We start from the raw sequence: 19870 nt of genomic DNA, 5'->3' as shown, positions 1-19870 counted from the left end.
TTAGAGGGCCACTGGATTCTCAGCTTTTTCAGCTGTTACGTGTCCCCCTCTTCAAATAAAGTCCTTATTATTATTATTATTATACGTTACATAGCTATAAATTATCAGCCAACACTCATGTTTGCCCAACATAAAATTGGAAATAAAGCCATTATTATAAAAGGATTTTTTTATTATTTGTAACGTATCGTCTTTACACAAGACAACATCAGACAGGTAATTAAAATGATCATATGTGCGTTTATATTTACAAAGTGCAGCCTAGGACAAGCAGACAATGTTAAGTAAAACAAAATAAAAGAAATTCCGAAATCAGACATCTCGTTTCCTTTATATTTAAGATGATACAAGAGTTTTAAAACAAAAGAGTGTGTAATATTTCGTCTTTATTCCAAAGACATCATCAGACTAATAGTTTACAATGCATGATGCGAAACTTTTATATAATTATTTACAAGCGGAAGTGACAGTTACGTAATTAGAGAGCTATAAGACTCAACAATTAGGCAGTATACTTACATTTAAAATAGAGATAATTTCTTACAGCCTTTGAGACCACTATTTAGTTATGCCATATTGCGTTTTATCAAAAAAATCTTCTAAGATGAGAAGTTGATTAGGATTGTTTTTATTACAGCGATATAAGATTTTGGTGTTACTTGGAATCAAATTACAAGAATTAAATGGCACGCGTGTAAGATCGGCGTCGGAGTAAACGTCAGGAAGTTAGAAAAGGTGTAAGTTGGCGTCTGGACAAATGAGTAAATGTTGCGAGACAGCACCACAGATCTCATAATACACTAGATAGTGCAACTGACATACAAGTTGAAGCCTGGCAAATTTACTTTCGGAGCCCCAAAGTAGTGAGAATCGATATGGTGTTGTATTAGAAAATATCTGGTCAAAGCTGATATCTTCCAATTACTTGCAAGTCACGACGGTTACATAAACTGGTTTACTCTATTAATGATAAAAATCAATGTTACCACAGCTTTTTAAGATAAAGATAGCACAATACGCCAATACATCGCCGTAAAATTGATTTCAAGTGTAGCTCGATTTGAAAGCATCAGCAGCGACGAAAGCTTAAGATACTGGGATTTGCACATCTAAATATCGCATCACAGCATAATCTGCCACAAAATGTTCAATCGAACGTCGTGGAAATATCTTCCAATATTTATTGTTAAGTACAACGAGTTGGAGATTACAGTTTGAAAGATTTTTCACGATTTATATATTGTTTACTGTACATAATTGAATATTGCACTGGATTATTGAAACGCATTTTTCTTGTGTTTCTGGTCGGCAAACGAAAATAGCTGTGTCAAGATGTCAGTAATTAATACGTTCAGAAATTATTTACAGAAAAATGTGAAGAGTCTACCTCTGTTGCACCAAATTTTTGTGAAGTATAAAATAGCAGGTCACTTGAGAAACTGTTGATACCACAGTTGATACATTACGTTCTGTCCAACACGGGGAAAATATTTACTTGTTAAAGCAAGAAGAGTCACCAGACTTGTAGTATTGAATGTGTTTTAAACATATATATAAGCAATGTATTACACTGGTCAACAGCAAATTTGGTGTCTCAGTTTTGTAAACTGATTTTGGACAATTTTGATGTGCTGAGTCCAAAAATAACACTATTTTTGCTGGGTCAGGTCGAGATTTTAAGCTATCGTTAATTTTGTATTTTTTAACTTTTAAATACCCGAGAAAGGTACAACAGAAGTATTAACCATTTACCTTTTAAAGTTCTATTATCTGAACAAATTTAATTTTTTTAGCACTAGCAATACAAAGAAGAAAGCATTTGAATAAGCAATTATTGATTGAATTTCAATTAGGGAGTTAAGGTTTTGCGATTATTATGGGATATTTAAAGATAAAATAAGGCTTTATGTAGCCCATACTGGAATTCAATGGTAAAACTTGTTAAAACACACCAACATATTAATGTAAGTAAAAAATAATAAAAAGTAGAAATAATAAAAATAAGCCAGACGTTTTTTGCTATGTTTGTGGTGAATACACACTTGCACCAAATCGCAATACTGTTACCACCTTTATCAAGCGCGTTTACTATGCATATTTTGGCATGAAGCTCGGCGATCAAGACAAACGTTGGGCACCTCGCATGGCTTGCAAAAGATGCACAGAGCATCTCCGTCAATGGAGTAAAGGCACGCAAAAGTCCATGAACTTTGGCATCCCCATGATTTGGCGAGAGCCTTAAATCATGCAACCGATTGCTACTTTTGTGCTATCAATGTCATGTGAATTAACAGAAAAAATCGCACAACACTGGAGTATCCCAATCTACCGTCAGCTATGCGCCCTACTCCTTATCGTGAAGAAATTCCCGTACTTGTATTTGAAGATACAAGTATTGAAGAAAGCAGTAGTAGCCAGGATGAAACTCAAAGCATTGCCACTACCGATGATGCATCCTTTCCTGATGACAATGATGAGCAGCCAAAATTGTTTTCCAAAAACGAACTAAAAGATCTTGTTCGCGATTTAAATTTGCCAAAAGACTCTACCGAACTTCTTTCATCTCGTTTAAAGGACAAGAACATGCTAAATGGTAAAGTTAAGGTAAGTTTCTTCCGTACCAGGCACCAGGGATTTTTAAGATATTTTGCTCAAGAAAAAGAACTAGTCTATCGCAATGACATAGTAGAGCTACTGAAACATCTCGGAGTACCTGAATACAAATCAGAGGACTGGCAACTTTTTATTGACAGCAGCAAAAAGTCCTTGAAATGTGTGTTGTTACACAATGGAAATCAATTTGCATCTGTGCCATTGGCACATTCGACAACATTAAAAGAACAGCATGAAGCAATTAAGTACGTCCTAGAAAAAATTTCTTATGACCAACATAAATGGCTGATTTGCGTTGACTTAAAAATGGTCAACTTCTTGCGTGGTCAACAGTCTGGATTTACCAAATACCCATACTTTTTATGCCTCTGGGATAGTAGGGATCGTACTCATCATTACGTGAAAAAAGAATGGCCAGTACGTGAAGAGCTTGCTAGTTGTAGAGCAAAAAATGTGATAAACAAGCCTCTAGTTGACAGGGGACGTATTTTATTTCCTCCACTGCACATAAAGTTTTCTAAACTATGTTTTCAGTTTCGTTGTAAAACTTCCCCAATTTGTCAACTGAAAAATTAAAAGCTGGTATTAATCCCGAAAATCTTGGCTCTTTAAGCGATGAGCAAGGAGAGCGCTTTCACCATGACTTAAGAGAAAGGTGGGACATGGTGATGATGGCGGACTACTGTTGGAATTTAAAAAGAGATGTGCCAGCAACAAAACATTCGCGACAATCAAAAAAAAACGAAAATTTAGACCGTAATAATGCAAACATTAAGTTTTCATTTTTAGTTACATGTACTGTACATGAAGTGTACATGATTCTTTCTTGGAATACTGCAATTTTATCATAAAAACTGACATTTTGTTTTGAAACATCTTGAAAACATGTAAATCTTGAAAACATGTAAATCTTGAAAACATGTAAATCTTGAAAACATTGTTTTAAAAAAATATAACTAAAGTCGCATAATTTTAAATTCAAATTTGCAAAAAAATTTGACCTCCGAGAGCAAAATGAATGTTATTTCTAGATTTAGCATAGCAAAAATATAGTAAATCAGTCAAAAAATATCAGACACCTTTTAAAAAGTTTCTTTTTGTTGACCAGTGTTATCATAGTCTAAACCAGTGGTATATATGGCCCCTGCCCACAGTGCTTAATGTACTGTTATGGTGATGTTATGCTACTGTTTTCACCATTTTGATTGCCTTTTTTTACCATTCAGTCATGCATTTGCATATAAAAAATTTTACACATTATTGTTATTGAAAATATCAAACCTAAGTTATTTATTCTGAGCAAAATATTTAATTTGTGCTTGTAACTTGTGTAAATTTCTGACTGATTTTTGTAATATGCTTGTTCTATTAAAATAATCACGTTTTCTCAGTGGAATAACAACTTTAATGTATGAGCAGTCTAAATTCTGTATTTAGAATAGAAAAATACCTTTCATGTTTGTAAATGTAGATCGTCCAGGTTGGTATAGTCCTGAGAAGGACTGTTTTTGTTGTTGTTGACTGACGTTTCGACAACCTTAGCGGTAGTCATCTTCAGAGTCAAATGAGGAGTTAACGTCAGGTTAGCCGTATTTGTTATCTTGTTCTTACGTCATTGTATTGTGTGTACAGGAAATGTGTGGGTGTCAATTGTGTATTGTCATTGTGAATTAGTGCGAAGTGAAATGTTTTTAGTTGTGATGTGTGATTTAGGTGTGATGTTTTTTTTTGTAATGTTTTGGTGTCAACTGTGTATTTTCATTGTGAATTATTGTGAAGAGTAATGTTTTTAGTTGATCGTTTGTTTGTATTGTGAATGAGTCGTTTGTAAGATGCCGGTAATTGCTGTGGTCTGTTCACGGGGTTATGTTCCAAGTCCGTACACCAACTTTCTAATGTAAGCGGTTGTCTATAGTCATTCTGTAAGTAATGCATTTTGCCGACTCCCAGTCAATGTTGTGCTTTGTGATTCGGTGATGTTCGGCAATATGATTAGTTTTGTCTTGTTTTTTAGTAGCTCGTTTGTGTTCAGTAAGTCTTATGTTTAAGTTCGTGCCAGTTTCCCCGTTATAGCAAGCGTGGCAATGAGAGCAGTTTATTTTGTAAACTGCACCTTGTCGTTCGTTGGGTTGTTCTTTGTCCTTTATGTTCGTTAGTACTTGTCGTAACGTTGTGATTGTAAAGTTGTCGTTTGGCACTTGTAAAGTTGTCGTTTGAAACGGGCCTAACACTACATTCTAACAACGCATTCATATTTCATAGCGCGTGGATCTTGTAATGAATACTATAAATACTGCTCTGTAGAATAATTAAATCAGTTTGTTCATTTAAGTTCATTCATGTTATTCATGACGAATAACACGAACTCAACATGGGGAGGCATGCTGACGCCTGATGCATTTGCTTTGCTATATTTTGAGGAAAAAAGAGGATTTTTCAAAGTATGCGCCAACCACGGTCCGCGAACGATAATTTAATTGACAGTTCTGTGCAGCCGTTAGCGAAATATGAGATATTCACATCCAATTCAAACGGAAGTTATGCGTTGAGAAATGGCATTTTTATAAACAGTAACTTCCGATATTTTAATAGCAACAAAGGCTTACAAAGCAAGATTCAGTCTCTTCCAATATCACACACTGTATCATCAATATTCCTTAAATTACTATTTTTCCTTCCAAAGAATTTGCGACGTACAACATCTTTGACACAACAAAACACTGAAAACAGCCTGTGTACACAGAGATTAGCGATACTTCGTATATTAATTTAATATTATTATGATTTGATCGTCATATGCGCACCAGTGCACCATAAAATTTATTTTGCACACCAGCACACCAGTAATTTCATAGTGCGCACCGGAGATCTCGTCGAAAAACGACATACTTTCCAGCCTGGGTAACACGTCAACAATAGCTTGGAAAACCTCGTACATGATTCCACAGACCGTACTTTTTCCTATACCAAAAACGCCAAGCTAAGGAACGCAAATCTTCATTGGTAGCCAAATGCCAAAGACAAATTCCTACTCTTTTTGGAAAAGTATAGCCTTTCTGAAATTTGTATCTTCTCGCAAGAGTGTCATTGATCTTGTCGCAAATTAAAACGAATGTTCCCTTAGACATACGAAAATTTTCTAGCCACAACCCATCATCCTTCCACATATCGATAGTTTTTTCTCCAGAACAAACCGGTGCCTTTGCTTGCATCCACCAAGAAACGTCTTTCACTCATTAATTTGTTTTCTAGAGCGCCAATAAACTAAAAAATAAAACTGGCCGTCTTTTCTTTTACTTCGCTGCTTTCACAGTATCAAAAAATATTTTTCACCTTTCACGACGCATTTGCATCTTTTTGTGTTATTTGCAGATGTAATATTGAAAATGGTTGCGATATAATGTTTTAAAGGTTTATTATTGGGATTGCAATAATATAAATATTACACTTTGTTGTCAAGGTAACTAGCTCGGTTTACGTATTGCGTCAGTTAAGAGTGAACGCTTGAGCTTGGCCATTCACAGGATCGATTTTCATCCCGCCTACCTATGATTTCGTCTCCTACAAGCGAGACCTCGGCAACCGGGCCAGCCCGCTATTTCGTATGAACACGACGTGAATATCAATAGTAAATGTATTGCAAAGCAAGATCATAGATAGATGAGATGTCTCGCTAACCGAGCTCATGTGAACAGGCCCTAATTCAAGGCAGCTAGTTACGTTGATTAAATGAAAATAAATTATAAATTTTCCTCAAGATAGTCCTTGGAGTTCCATTAAATCTGTGTAATATACATGTACACGCCATAACCTTAGTTTGCATGTCATGAAAATTATTGAATTTTAAAGTTGCCTCTCCTTCTGAAATGTGCAAAGATGTTAATTAATATTATCGATTCTTCATCGATGTAATAGTAAATATCTCAAGGTTTGTTAGGCACACCTAAAGATGTAAAATGTTAATGCATATTTATTTTTAACGTTGAAAATTTAAATGCCACGTCAAGCAAATTTTATTCAACCAAAAGCAATCTGTAGCTACTGACCACGACACAAAAAGGGAAAAAAGTCATACGAAAGGGAAATTCATGTTTGTGAATGATTTGATGTTTTCTCTTGATCATAAGTTGACAAATCTTACTAACTACAATGAGATACTTAAGAACAAAAATAATCTTTTCTTAGTTAATTAATTCATCATGTATGAAACGTACAGCTGCTTGAACAAGGTTATATTTCTCAGTTTTCCCATTATTGTTAAATTTTCGTGTATAATTTTCACACGTATATGAAAATTAAATTGCATGGATACATACAGTTGGACATTAATTGGTTAATTGTTCTTAAAGAGTCACATATTTTCCATTGGTAAAGACTAAGTGGCTAAAATAAACATTGTGTATGTACCCTACTTAATTCAAAAAACTTTTATATAAATACGAAGGGTTCCCTTTAAGAAATATAGAAGAAAAGAAGCTTATTGTGATCCCCATCAAACTCACGGTATGCAAAATATATGGCTTTGACAGTAATGTATGTCTATGACACCACAAAATGGCTATGACATGGCTATGACAACATGGCTATGACTCCACAACAATATATATAATGTTGTGCATGCAAGCTAAGCAGTTGTCTGTAAACTATTACACGACAGTAAAAGAAAGCTTTATAGCAGATAATCAAGTAACAAATAGTAAGTGAAAAAAATTTGTCAAATTTGAAACAAAATAAAATCTAATACCGACAAATCTTTTCATTAAAGCCACCGAATGTTTAAAGCTTGGCTTGTATGAATGTCAAAATAATATCTATTCTTTATCGATGTATTACTAAATATGTCAGCGTTTGTTGGTCACACCTAACGATTTAAAATGTCGATTCTTATTTTAATTTAACTGCCACGTCAAGAAATTCCAATCAACCAAAAGCAATCCGTGCCCACTTTCATACAATGAGAAAAACAAATACTTGTAAATGATAAGAAACAGATGTCTATGTTTGGCTTTGATGATTTCTTATTACTGTTAACTTTTATTGGAATAGTTGCTTTATTGAAGAAAGAAAGTTTGATTAGATAAGTGACAATATACATAACTTGGAGGTAAAAGATTCAAAAACAACTAGATGATATAATCGTTTGATATACGTTTTCGATCACGTGATATTTAACTGATGTTCTCTTATGATTAACAATGACAATGTTTATTCTTGAATATTCTCTAATATATCAGGAGTCAAAAACTTCATATTTTGCCAAGATAAAGTAGCTAAGTCACTGCGTGAACCAAAGCATGCGAAACCTTCGTACTTCAAAAAATAGAAAAGGAGCTTGTGCAATTAAATTAACAAACCCTATAGAAATATACGAAGGCTTCCGTTTAAGCAATGGGCTTAAGAACACAAATATGGAAGCACTTGCAATTTCCTGCATTTTAAATTTATAAATTCATTTCTTGTTTGAGACGCTTGCACTTCTTGCAGAGCTCGAATAAGAACAGAGCTCCCTGGAAAAAATTCCTTAAGAAAACAGCGGATAAATTAAAACAAGTACGTGTATTTATCAAATGTTTTGTATATATGTAGTCAATTTATATTACATTTTTATTGAAATGTGTTCGTATGTAAATATTTTGCTATTTTAAATTGGCGCTTTAAGAAGTAACTCTCTTTAAAGTTTTGTAAGCCTGTTCTTTGTTGCAGTATGAACTCTTATGCAATGCAGGTGCTTATATGCAATATATTACAGATACACATTACTTTTAAAAGCATGAGAGATGTAAGTGTAAGGCGTAAAAAGACAAAAAATGGAAGTGGATCGTATTGATCCCCCATCAAACTATCGCTATACAAAATATTTACGACAGTAATTTTGAGCTAATTACATCAACTATAAAAAAGAAAAAACTCAAGATTCATGATATGCAAAGAAAAGATGCTGATTATTTCTTTTTAGTAAATGTCATGCGCCACTTCTTCCAAATGGCGCACTTTGACTAGCTCCGATTCATTATTTTCCCGTAATCGACTACGATCCAAAATGCATAACTTTACACTCAAGTATAAACAAACTTCGTAAAGCAAACAGCAAAACGCAAGAAAAAACAAAACAAAAAACCATTTGCGAATGTGAGTCGAAAGAAAAACTCTCGGAAAACAGTTTAACTATCTAGAAGATAGCTACAGTTTGAAACGTTTTCTTTTTTACTGACAAAAACTAGAAAACGAACGCAAGCTTCGTTAAAGTCATATAATGCCAGATAATAAAACTTTTAATAACGTACAAAAAGACTTCGGTCCGATATTTCTCCGTATAGCACTCGAGCTCGGTTATTAAGGGCTTATTACTAGTTAATTTATGCGTCGTGATTAAATCAGTTTATTATGTCATAAGCAAGAATAATCTTCAACACCTAATACAAAAGATAGTTTAAACATAATAAAGTTTATCCTGATAATGTATGTATAAGACATGCAGTTGTCTGTAATTCATTACAAGACCATAAAAACATGAAAGCATAAACATAAAAAAAAATTTATAATCTTTGGCTTCCCATGCAACTGCTCTCATCTGTTCATTTTCTCAAATTAAGAAAACAATTAGGCTAAATGATTACCTTTGAATGACTACTACATCTTTTCATAATATAGTCAAGAAAACCATTGATATGTATATAATGGGGCATTACGTATTCAAGTATGAATTGAGAGCAGAACGTAAATGTCTTAGGTACCTCTTCGTAAAACAAAGACACAAAATTACTCTTTTTTGTTTTTATTCTTTTACATTTTCATTACGCATTGAATATTGAAACAATCAGGAGACAGACTAAGCCTTCAGTATAGCATGTTTTATAAGAATTTTAAAATTGTACTTTAATATAGTTAAGTGACTTTAATCTCCTATTCACTCATTTATATCCTGGTAATTTTATAAACGTTGTCAGTCATTTTCTTATATAATAACAGAAAATTAATTTCTTTCTACGATAATTTAACAAATGATCACATAAAAAGTTTGTTGTAGCTAATTGTATGAGTCTTGTTGGCCATGCGAACACATGAACATTTTAATTTGGATATGAGATTACAATTTAACAGTTAAAAGCTAAATCACAAGTGTTATGATCTTTCTAAAGTATTTATTGTCATTCCTTGCTCTACACAGCTCTATATAACAACTGGCTATAAGTCTAAAATTGCAAAATCTACAGATATTTATATTCTTTTTTAAATTTAATTATTCATAATATATTTCTGTATGTAATCTAATGTGTCCCATTTAGGTTTACTTGAAGAGCTAATTGTAATAAATAGTTGTATCATATTTGAATTGTCTCTTACGACAATTAACTTAGGCCTACCCACAAAATTTTGCTCGCATGTAAAGTTTTTTTGGATGTCGTATAAAAGTCGAATATTGCATATATTTATATGTATAACTTATTCAAAAATATAATTATGAAAACTTTTGATATATAAAAAAGAAGAAAATTTATAGTTTTTTCTTTAATTAGAATCAACAGTGTAAAGCAAATGGCACTTCATTTTCTATTTGAAGATTATTTTAATTCTTATTGTCACTTTAATAACAAGCTGTACATTTAAATTATAAATTTTTATTTTGCCTTCAAAACAATAAAGTTTTTAATTCAATATTTCCGATTTTCTACGGATATTACTAACAAAGAACTCTTCAAAGCAGCCTTCTGTATTTTTTTTTAAGTATAAAATTGGAGATTAAACGATTTTTTAAGTCCTTACTGAAAACGGACTGCTAGATTAGACAAAAATTGGGCAAGAAATGTATTATTACTTATAGTTATCTCACCAAACAACAACATAATTGAGGCACACACATTGGCATGCCGTTTTAAACTTATTTTCTTACTTAAGATCTATAAAATCTTCAGCAATGAGCAATAATCACAAAACAAGATGAAACGGAAAAAACGGCGACTGACCTCTCACGAAAACAAAACAAAAGCGTTCACATTAAGATAATTAATGGAAAAGTTACTAGTGCAATGGCTACAAAATTTGTATATTTGCACATACTCTTTATTCTTTCTCTCATATGTATATGTGTAAATCCGCAAAGCAAATAACCACATATTTGCAATTATATAGATTTTTGCCTCATTTTGATTATTCAACACCACGAACTATAACAAAGATGACAAATTTTGCTTTTGGCTTTTCCCTCCTACTTGTAGTTATCTATGGATCCATACAAATGTAAGTTTCGTGTGCTGGTGTTTGTTTGATCCATGTTTTTCGTCAGATTTTATGTTGATTGAATATAATAAGTTTTTGCTTGTATTTTTATCTCTTTTCAGCTGTTTTCAGCTCTTCATTTATTCCCTTCTTGACACTTGACACCCACCTTTCTCATATATAAAATATTCCTCGCAAAATCTATGCATCTTTTACACGGCATTTTTCTTTTTTTCTAGAAAGACACTATCATCTTTGGTAACTGTCTCCACTAAAATCGTCTTTTCTTATCATTACATAGAGTGGCGTAACCAGCCCGCAAGTTTTGGTCCTTCTATGTAAATTTTAGATCATTAACAATATTCATTTCTTTAGAAATCTGTTGTTTTTACAGTGAGTGATTACAGAAAAATTAACATAGCAGGACTAAATTTGCAGGCTGACTACGTCATTGATTACATGTGCAAACATTGCTGCGCATCCTTTTTTAATTTTTAACCAGTCCTTATGAATTTTCCTTCGATTTGCACGTTCTAATTACTGTTTCTGTCATTCTAGTGACTCCAAGTGCTCACTTGACCACTCTCAGCTCGGCTACATCCAGTCAACCCTTTTTCAGCTGCTACTGTTATAGTTTTCATGTCATACATTATCGCCGGTCTGACAACACTCTTATAAATCTCTTCCTTTAATTTAGCAGATAGTTTCTTATTTCACAGCACACACTTAGAAGGGCTTCACACAGCTATAGGTCCATTCTCTCAAAAGATTTCACGATAAACGTTCTTTCAACATTTCTCCTCCCAGTTCCATAGCTCCCCAAGATGTCATTTCTTTTGTTAATTTTTCCAACATGTCCTTTCAAATCAGCTTACATCACAATCCTTTCTACCTTAAGTATCTTTTTATATGTATCATCTAGGACCTGTCAGAATTTTTTTTCTTTTTGTTACTCATTTGTTCAGCCGTACAAACGCTCTATTTATGTCAACCACTATTCTACTTTTCTCAATCCTTAGACATAACAAACTATCTGTTATTCTTCAAATTTCGCAACTACGTCCAGTAAATCATTTTTGCACCCATGCTTGTCGTTCTTTTTTTAAGCATTATTGTGCGACAATTTTTTTAGCTTTATCATAACTTTCTTGCTTTTGCTTTCTTAAATCTTGTTTCCATAACACAAGAAACCTTAATCTGACTTTTCTCTATCATATATATCACTTTTCTTTTTTCTCCAACCTATTACCTATTATGCGTTCACTCCAGAAGATTTGTTTTTTCACTTCTCTTTTCAACATTCTGTCTGTTTTTTTTTCTTTTGCATTTTACTTCTTCTTCTTCTCGTAATTTTTAAATTAGCATGTCCACTAGCAATTTTTATGTTGAAGGCAATTATAACGGACATTGTTATCCCGGGCTCCTATTGGGTCAGGACGTTTGACTTTTTGTAGCTACGAAAGATGCCTTTCCTGTTGCAATTTATTTCAATTGCGTTCATGACACGCAGATTGTTATAATAACTCATCCACCAGGCATTTTTTGTTGCTTATATGACATAAACTCTAAGACAGTCATTCAAGAGTCGTTTGCGTCAGAAAAAATTCTATTCAAATTTAAATAATTAAAGATATCTATTCAATCTTAATTCGCAGTTTGAAAAATGATATTTTTATCACCAGGAGTCATTCTTTGTGCTGTGATAAAATCAAAAGATTGGTTGATTCAAAAATGGATGCTTATCAAGTACTGTGTAAGAATAATACGTCACTTCCTCCAAATTGCTGTGATGACATCAAAACAGAAGTTAAATCATATGAAAGGTCGTATGCATCAATATGCTTAAACAGAACTGATGGTACGTAGACAGAAAAATGTTTCTGCTTATTTATACTTGTAATTAATTGGATAATAGATTGTGCTTTATAATTTAACATTTGATTGATTACTTCCTGTCAAATCTAGCTTGCGCTTCACATAAAATATAGTTGTATTCATTGATTAAAGTGCATATAAACCTTACAGGATTTTAGTATTGTTTGAAGGAACAACTAGTGAAATTAACAAATTCGAAAAAGTAAATTGTTTTACATTAAACCTACCTTAAGAAATTACTGTTAAAAATCCAAATTTACCATATAGATTTTTCACTAAGGGGTCTGGTATTAAGTTGATGTCGTGACGTCATGTAAGGAACACAGTTTGCACGGCTCTATTTAATTCAAGACAAACTGTCTGCTGTAAATTATCCATAGAGTCCTTTTTTAAAAAATTGGCTTTATTTAGGTAGGCATTTTTATCGTTGGATTCATCAAAAAATGAAATTTTTGACATAGACTTCGGCAGTAGTTTCAGCAACAACACTAGGCTCGAATGCAAAAAAAACACATGTGGCATAATATTTACTTTTTATATCGGAAGGTATGACAGGATGTTTCTAAGACGGGTTGTGTACATCCCGCGTTTATCCGAGTTTTTACAACGAGACAAAAAGTAATTGACATTAAAAAACCATCATATCACATCTCCTCAGCCTTGATTTGCCAAAGCCTTTGTCTAAAGACTAACCGACGCGAGACAAAAAAGCATCCCAGCTCCACACAAACAAAAGACAATTACATATAGAAAATGTATAAAACCGAGGTCTCATTCATCTCCCGTTTTGGGAGTCAATCCATCCCGGCTCTCATATAAACAAGTGCTTTTTGTGCCCCTTATACATAGGAGAAGATTGGGCCAGCAATGACTGGGAAGAAAGATTCTACGCAAGCTTGCTTCTCTTGCAAATTAATATATACCGCCTAGTTAAGTTCTTGGGCTTAAATTTAAAATGCAATTACTATACATAGCTGATATTGGATATTTTACTCGCTTTAGCGCAACAAAGTCGAGCCACTTATTTCAACAGAATTGGCTCATTAAAAGGAATGAGGGAAGGCTTTTGTCTTATGTGCAGAAAACGTTAAACCTGCCGGTTATAGTCGACTAAGTTGGCCTTATATGACAACATCTTGCTATACTTTTCATATATCTTTACGACAGTTCAGACCCGTGTTATTTACATGATGTCAGCTTGACGCGCAGGCCCAGTCCCATAGTGGTAAAACCGAGCGCTTAAAATGGTATATTTTTGCAAATTTGACGGAGTTTACAGCGCAAACTATTTGTCTTATTTCAGAAAAATTTTGGAATATGGCCTTTGATACCATGTACATTGAATAGTGTAAAAACACGTAAGGTTTATATGCAATTTAAATGATTCAATTCAATAGTTTTATTGTAATATAGTTGAGTTCCGTCAATTCAATGCAATATTTACAAATCTTGGAGCCACTGGTCGCCATGGTCCAACATCAATTGGTCAATTTTACAATGGTCAGGATCACGAAAATATGGTAAACGTATCGAAAGGTATCCAGTATTGGACAGTGCCTTACACTGGAACTTATGAAATTACAGCTGTTTGTGCAATAGGTGGTGATGATAAGTATGGCTCTGCTTATAGAGGTAAAGTTTTTAAAGTTTGCTATTATTTTAGTTTCCTATCACTTAATTGGAAACTCAATTTTTAAGACAATATTATTACACTAGAAGTTACTAACGCAAGGGAAAGTGTTGCTCGGGCTTCCCTTTTCATCCATGGGACGAGTGCTTTGAAGAAATGAAGTCAAGCGCACGGAAAGCCGACGGCAAGCTCGAGCGAGCATAAGTATATCCGCTTCCCATGTTTTACTTGCGACGATTATAGAAACATCCTCGAAAAATTTAACATTAAATTCATTGCTATTATGAATGAAAACCGTTTTTATTAGATTATACTATATCTTCATTTGTCGTCCTAAGGCTTTGTGAAGAGTAACATTGTCGTTCACAAATAAATGGAGCAAAGTTTACTCCGTATATGAAAAAAGTACCCATGTTTATAAGATAATATACAACTGACTGAATCTCTAATTTTGGGTCAACAGGCCGTGTAGTTTTGTTAGTATTTTCTTGTTATGGTAGGACTATATTACTCATGTTATATACTTAATTTGTGAACGGAGAGGCTTTACACGTGGCAAGTATTTTTGACCATCCCATTACACGTACGTACATAATTTAAGACAAAAATCATTTGACATGCTAAAATAGTTATACTACATGAAACATTGACTCTAAAACTATAAGGTCACTATTGAGAGTTTTTACACATTTATTGTATACTTGTGACAGCACATTAGCTAAATGTACTTTTGTCCACCATATGTGATGCAGTCAACAAAATGTTCTTGCCGTAAAAAGCGTCGATAATATCATGAAAGCACATTGCTTTTCTTTCCGAGTGGATCGCCTTCATGCTAATCAGCAGCTGTTAATAAAGTCATACTACTGCTGATATCAAGTATTCCAGAAAACTTTGCTTTATGTTCGTTCGACAAATCAAAAATATAAAGAACTTAAATCTTAAAATGTTCTTTAATGTTTATCAACCGAAAAAACATACGTGCTCTACTTAATATTTTTATCATCCACCCCACCCACAATCAAAAAATGTTCTAAATTGTGACGTCTTGCCCTAAAAAGTCTTGCCGGACAGACGCCAAATCCGAGTGTTGAAAAGTACACAGGCTGCGTGAAAAGACTGGGTCGAGTGAAATAGGAGTCACGAATAGTGTGCTGCCTCGTTCTTGCTCGGCAGCAATTAACATGGCGATGAAATTTTCAAATTTTATAACTTTTGCAGCTGTATATTTAGCAAATGCTCAAAACTGCGCTAATTTTTCTTGCGGAAAGCTAAATCCACCAACCTATAAGAAACTAAATGGATTTAACATCGCTTACTTTGTTCTTTTCGTATCTAGAACATACAATGGCGATGAAATTTTCAAATTTTATAACTTTTGCAGCTGTATATTTAGCAAATGCTCAAAACTGCGCTAATTTTTCTTACGGAAAGCGAAATCCACCAACCTATAAGAAACTAAATGGATTTAACATCGCTTACTTTGTTCTTTTCGTATCTAGAACATACAATCGTCAAATTTTATCAAACGTTCGCAAGTGAATGTTTTCATAATGTATGAAAAATGTGACTGAACATAAACTATTACTGTGTTCGTATGAAGAATATTAAAGTATTTAAATTTATATTAGGGGAAAGCAAATAAAAATATGATTTGTTTTACATAAGCCAGAGTGTTTAGTCTGTTATTTGGGACTAAAGAAACCCTTCATTTTGCGCAGGCGTCAATGATAATGACAGTTGAATACTTTACGATAAAAATTGTAACGTGACGTAACGATTTATTACAAAAAAATTTGAACTTATTATTCGGAAAATCGAATATAGTGTTTTCATGAGTCACCAATTTGGTTTGAACATTGTATATAGTAAAAAAAATTTATGCTAATTTTATTTTCTGTTGAGCATCGGCACTTTGATGTACTCCTCAAACTTGGGCGATTTGACGTCACATGCAAACACTCCATAGAATTACCAAGCCTAGATTGTGTGATCAATTTCGTTAAATTTTGCTAAAATGTCAAAATATGCTCAAAATGTTCCCAAAAATTTAAAAACTTGCTCACAATAAATTTTCTATTGTATTCTTAATACTATAAACAACTATGAAATTTTCTTTAAAAAAACACCCGCTGATTGGTCGAATGCTTGAAGAAAGTGTTTCGTAGGAAAGCGTGACGTCAAAGCGGTCATGTTGGGCATTGAAGTAAATACATGCATCGCTACCTGAAATAATTGAAGCCGTGACTATACCCCAGACACGCGCGTGTAATGTTTCGAAATTCTCACGGAGTAAAAATTGATTGATTGAACACGCAACTCGAAGAGAAAATGACAATAAAATCGAAAATGACATTTTTTTGTTTGTCGTTGCATGTTTGTATTGACATTTGATCAATTTGACCAACAAATTCAGTTGCTTCCTTCTTTGCTCATTTTAGTTCAATGTGTTGCGGAGAGAACATCAAAGTGCCGATGCTCAAAATAACATGAAATCAACATAAGTTCTTTTCATTATAAGCGATTTTCCCCCAACATAGCGACTGATGAAAACAGTTTATAGCTTTATAATGCGCGTAAACCTCTCTAAAAAATCTAACAGACTGCATGGCAGCATTTAATGGATTAACCAAAATTCAAGTTTATTCACAACATCAATCTACATTATCTATGTCATTTAATGGTTTTTCACAAAATTTTAGGGCTACTATAGAAGATAATATTCTATCAACTAAAAAATTTGTAAATGATGAAATCGAAAAATTAAAAAAATTTATTAAAAATAACTATCAAGCTAAAACTTAAGATGAATAATAATCCTCATGTTTGACTACATATCACATAACTGTTTGTAATAAGTAATTAATACAAAAGCGATATACAAAAAGATTCAAAATCCTGAAACAATTATTAAAAACACTTTTTACAAAAATTATATAACACTCGCTTGACAGACAAATTAAAAAACATATAGATTCCATAGTTTTGTAAAACATTGTATTATACATGCGCTGATGAAATGTGCTATTACATTAAACAACCATTGTTGAAAACATGCACTAAGACACGCGCCTGACAGGGTCTTGTTAACACTTGATTATTAACACTTGATTATTAACACTTGATTATTATACATGCGCTGATGAAATGTGCTATTACATTAAACAACCATTGTTGAAAACATGCACTAAGACACGCGCCTGACAGGGCCTTGTTAACACTTGATTATTAACACTTGATTATTAACACTTGATTATTAACACTTGATTATTATACATGCGCTGATGAAATGTGCTATTACATTAAACAACCATTGTTGAAAACATGCACTAAGACACGCGCCTGACAGGGTCTTGTTAACACTTGATTATTAACACTTGATTATTAACACTTGATTATTATACATGCGCTGATGAAATGTGCTATTACATTAAACAACCATTGTTGAAAACATGCACTAAGACACGCGCCTGACAGGGCCTTGTTAACACTTGATTATTAACACTTGATTATTAACACTTGATTATTAACACTTGATTATTATACATGCGCTGATGAAATGTGCTATTACATTAAACAACCATTGTTGAAAACATGCACTAAGACACGCGCCTGACAGGGTCTTGTTAACACTTGATTATTAAAGACGGTTTTTTGAAGAGCATTTCTTAAGCCTCTGTTATTCTCGAATATTCTTCGAATATTCTTCGAATCTACGGGGTCGTTCCGAATTTTCACTTCGTGAAAATTTTCCCCGCCGTCACTTAGAATTCTCGGGGGATCCATTCCCCTGCTCAATTTTAGCGTAGCTAAAATTTGCGCTGCCGATCCCCCTCCGAACCGATGCTTTCTTAACATTTGTTTGTAAAGACCGTTTTTAAAAACATATAGATTCCATATTTTAAACTATAGATTATAACCTCGAGATTTTTACCCACTTGTGTAGTAGTAATACACATGGGGGATTCGAATACATAAAAAGTAAACTTTTTATGGCTTCGAACCCCCATGTGTATTACTACTTCGTCCACAAGATTTATATCTCTTGAGTTTTTATATTTCTTATAGTTTTTGCATTTGCACCCCCAATTAACGTTTTAATTATGGGAATCTCATACTCTATATATTTTGCTAAGTGGAAAAGGATCTGCGTAAAAAGACAGAAATTAAAGCAGCTTTGCCGAAATGTAAAGTAATATGAGATGTTAGAAAGGTACTCACTGCCAGAATTTAGTAACCCTAACGTCAAAACTCTAACTGAAACAACATATACATAAACTGTTTAGGTTTCTGTTTCTTTATATCGGGGTAAAGATGCTAAACCATTTATAACTTTTATATAGAACTTGTGCAAAATTAGAAAAACGTATTCACTGCTGGAAACTCAGACACACTTGGTCGGTGCGTGTATTTGAGCAAGAAATTTTCTGTTAATTTGGCTCAGTTTTTATTTACGTGTATACTAAATAATGTAAAAATATGTCTTTACAATAGGTTTCATACTATTACAACTTCAGCAAACTTTGAAAATATCATGTTTCTACGTAGTGACGTAGTTGATAAAGAATTGGAGTTAAAAGATTGAGCAAGACATATCTTAAATTGAAGTTATAGATTTTAATTCCACTCGTCATCATGAAAAGCGAAGGCACAACATGCCTTTTTATATATCTATGTAAAACAACAGCAATAACCTCCGTGCATCTTTGTATATGGTTTGCGTTAAATACTGAATGTTGAATTTGTATTCTTTTCATGCTACTCGTTCATTCCTCACTCATGGCAAGAAAGAAGTACAACCAAATTTTTTCTTAAGAAAATTTGTCCAGTTTTTAAATTGACTGCATGCAAGGAGCTTCACATATTTCACACGTAAAAATAGTGCAACCTAATGCAGATATGAAAAAGTTGGTTGAACTAAATTGTTTCAAGCGTAAATGTTGTCATGGTAGTGTTTATTGTCTTAATGTCAAAATTATGAACGGAAGTATTTTTCTTCCAAGCTTTATGTCTTCTAAGTTTTTATATTGTTTTTTAATTCGTTATACGTTTGTTATTGCGCATTAACAAAAAATTGCCACATAAAGAATGTAACTTAAACATATTCTAATATTTGAATCGCACTACATGCGGGAAACTACTTGGTTTCAGCGAAGAGTTTTTATGGGATAGGTTATCTATGTAGTCAAAATGATTATTTTTAAATTTGATTTGAAATAGTTGTGATATTAAAATTGTCAATAAAGAATACAGTTTAATTAATTTTTACCTATAGAACTGTATTTTTTTTTTTCGGGAAGGAAAAAGTAAAAGCGAGACACTGGATGTGCTTTACGTTTGAGGTTTTGTGTATAAAATTTGTTATAATCAATGCTGGTTTTTTAAAGTATCTTAATGTCATAAAAGTAACATGTATTATTTGAAATACTACAACCTAAAAATAACATCAAAGTTTGAAAGGTTTTGCGTTATCTGTGATTGCAAAATGTTCTAACAGCTTAGTTTCATAACAATGAACAATATTTAAAACCAAAA

The 19870-nt window shown here is 33.0% G+C and overlaps 2 protein-coding genes across 4 annotated transcripts in view; one reads left to right on the top strand and one right to left on the bottom strand.

The window, feature by feature from the left end:
- Positions 1–19870, bottom strand: part of LOC124455561 (nephrocystin-3-like) — a 43538-nt gene that overhangs the window by 2110 nt on the left and 21558 nt on the right. The window lies entirely within an intron of this gene.
- On the top strand, positions 8104–19597 carry LOC124455565. 3 transcript variants are annotated; one of them, XM_047006208.1, is made up of 5 exons: positions 8104–8163; positions 10744–10851; positions 12513–12688; positions 14119–14337; positions 14422–14710. In XM_047006208.1, exons 2-5 carry the CDS (start codon positions 10790–10792, stop codon positions 14493–14495), a joined length of 531 nt encoding a protein of 176 aa, XP_046862164.1. In that variant the 5' UTR covers positions 8104–8163; positions 10744–10789; the 3' UTR covers positions 14496–14710. The 3 variants fall into 3 exon arrangements, with proteins under 3 accessions (XP_046862164.1, XP_046862163.1, XP_046862162.1); XM_047006207.1 differs by lacking the exons at positions 8104–8163; positions 14422–14710 and adding an exon at positions 18679–19597 and having other exon boundaries at positions 10329–10851; XM_047006206.1 differs by lacking the exon at positions 8104–8163 and having other exon boundaries at positions 10329–10851.

The sequence above is a fragment of the Xenia sp. Carnegie-2017 genome, unplaced genomic scaffold (genome assembly GCF_021976095.1).
Source record: "Xenia sp. Carnegie-2017 unplaced genomic scaffold, XeniaSp_v1 HiC_scaffold_4, whole genome shotgun sequence".
Lineage (NCBI taxonomy): Eukaryota > Metazoa > Cnidaria > Anthozoa > Malacalcyonacea > Xeniidae > Xenia > Xenia sp. Carnegie-2017.
This window is presented reverse-complemented; position numbering and strand designations above follow the sequence as displayed.

Excerpts from the sequence above, each read along its gene's own strand:
- LOC124455565 (XM_047006206.1), top strand. The coding sequence starts at position 10,691 with ATGTATATGTGTAAATCCGCAAAGCAAATAACCACATATTTGCAATTA. Across the intron at positions 12,689-14,118 it reads ATGCTTAAACAGAACTGATG|TTGAGTTCCGTCAATTCAAT; the intron begins GTACGTAGACAG and ends ATTGTAATATAG. Across the intron at positions 14,338-14,421 it reads GTATGGCTCTGCTTATAGAG|AAGTTACTAACGCAAGGGAA; the intron begins GTAAAGTTTTTA and ends TTATTACACTAG.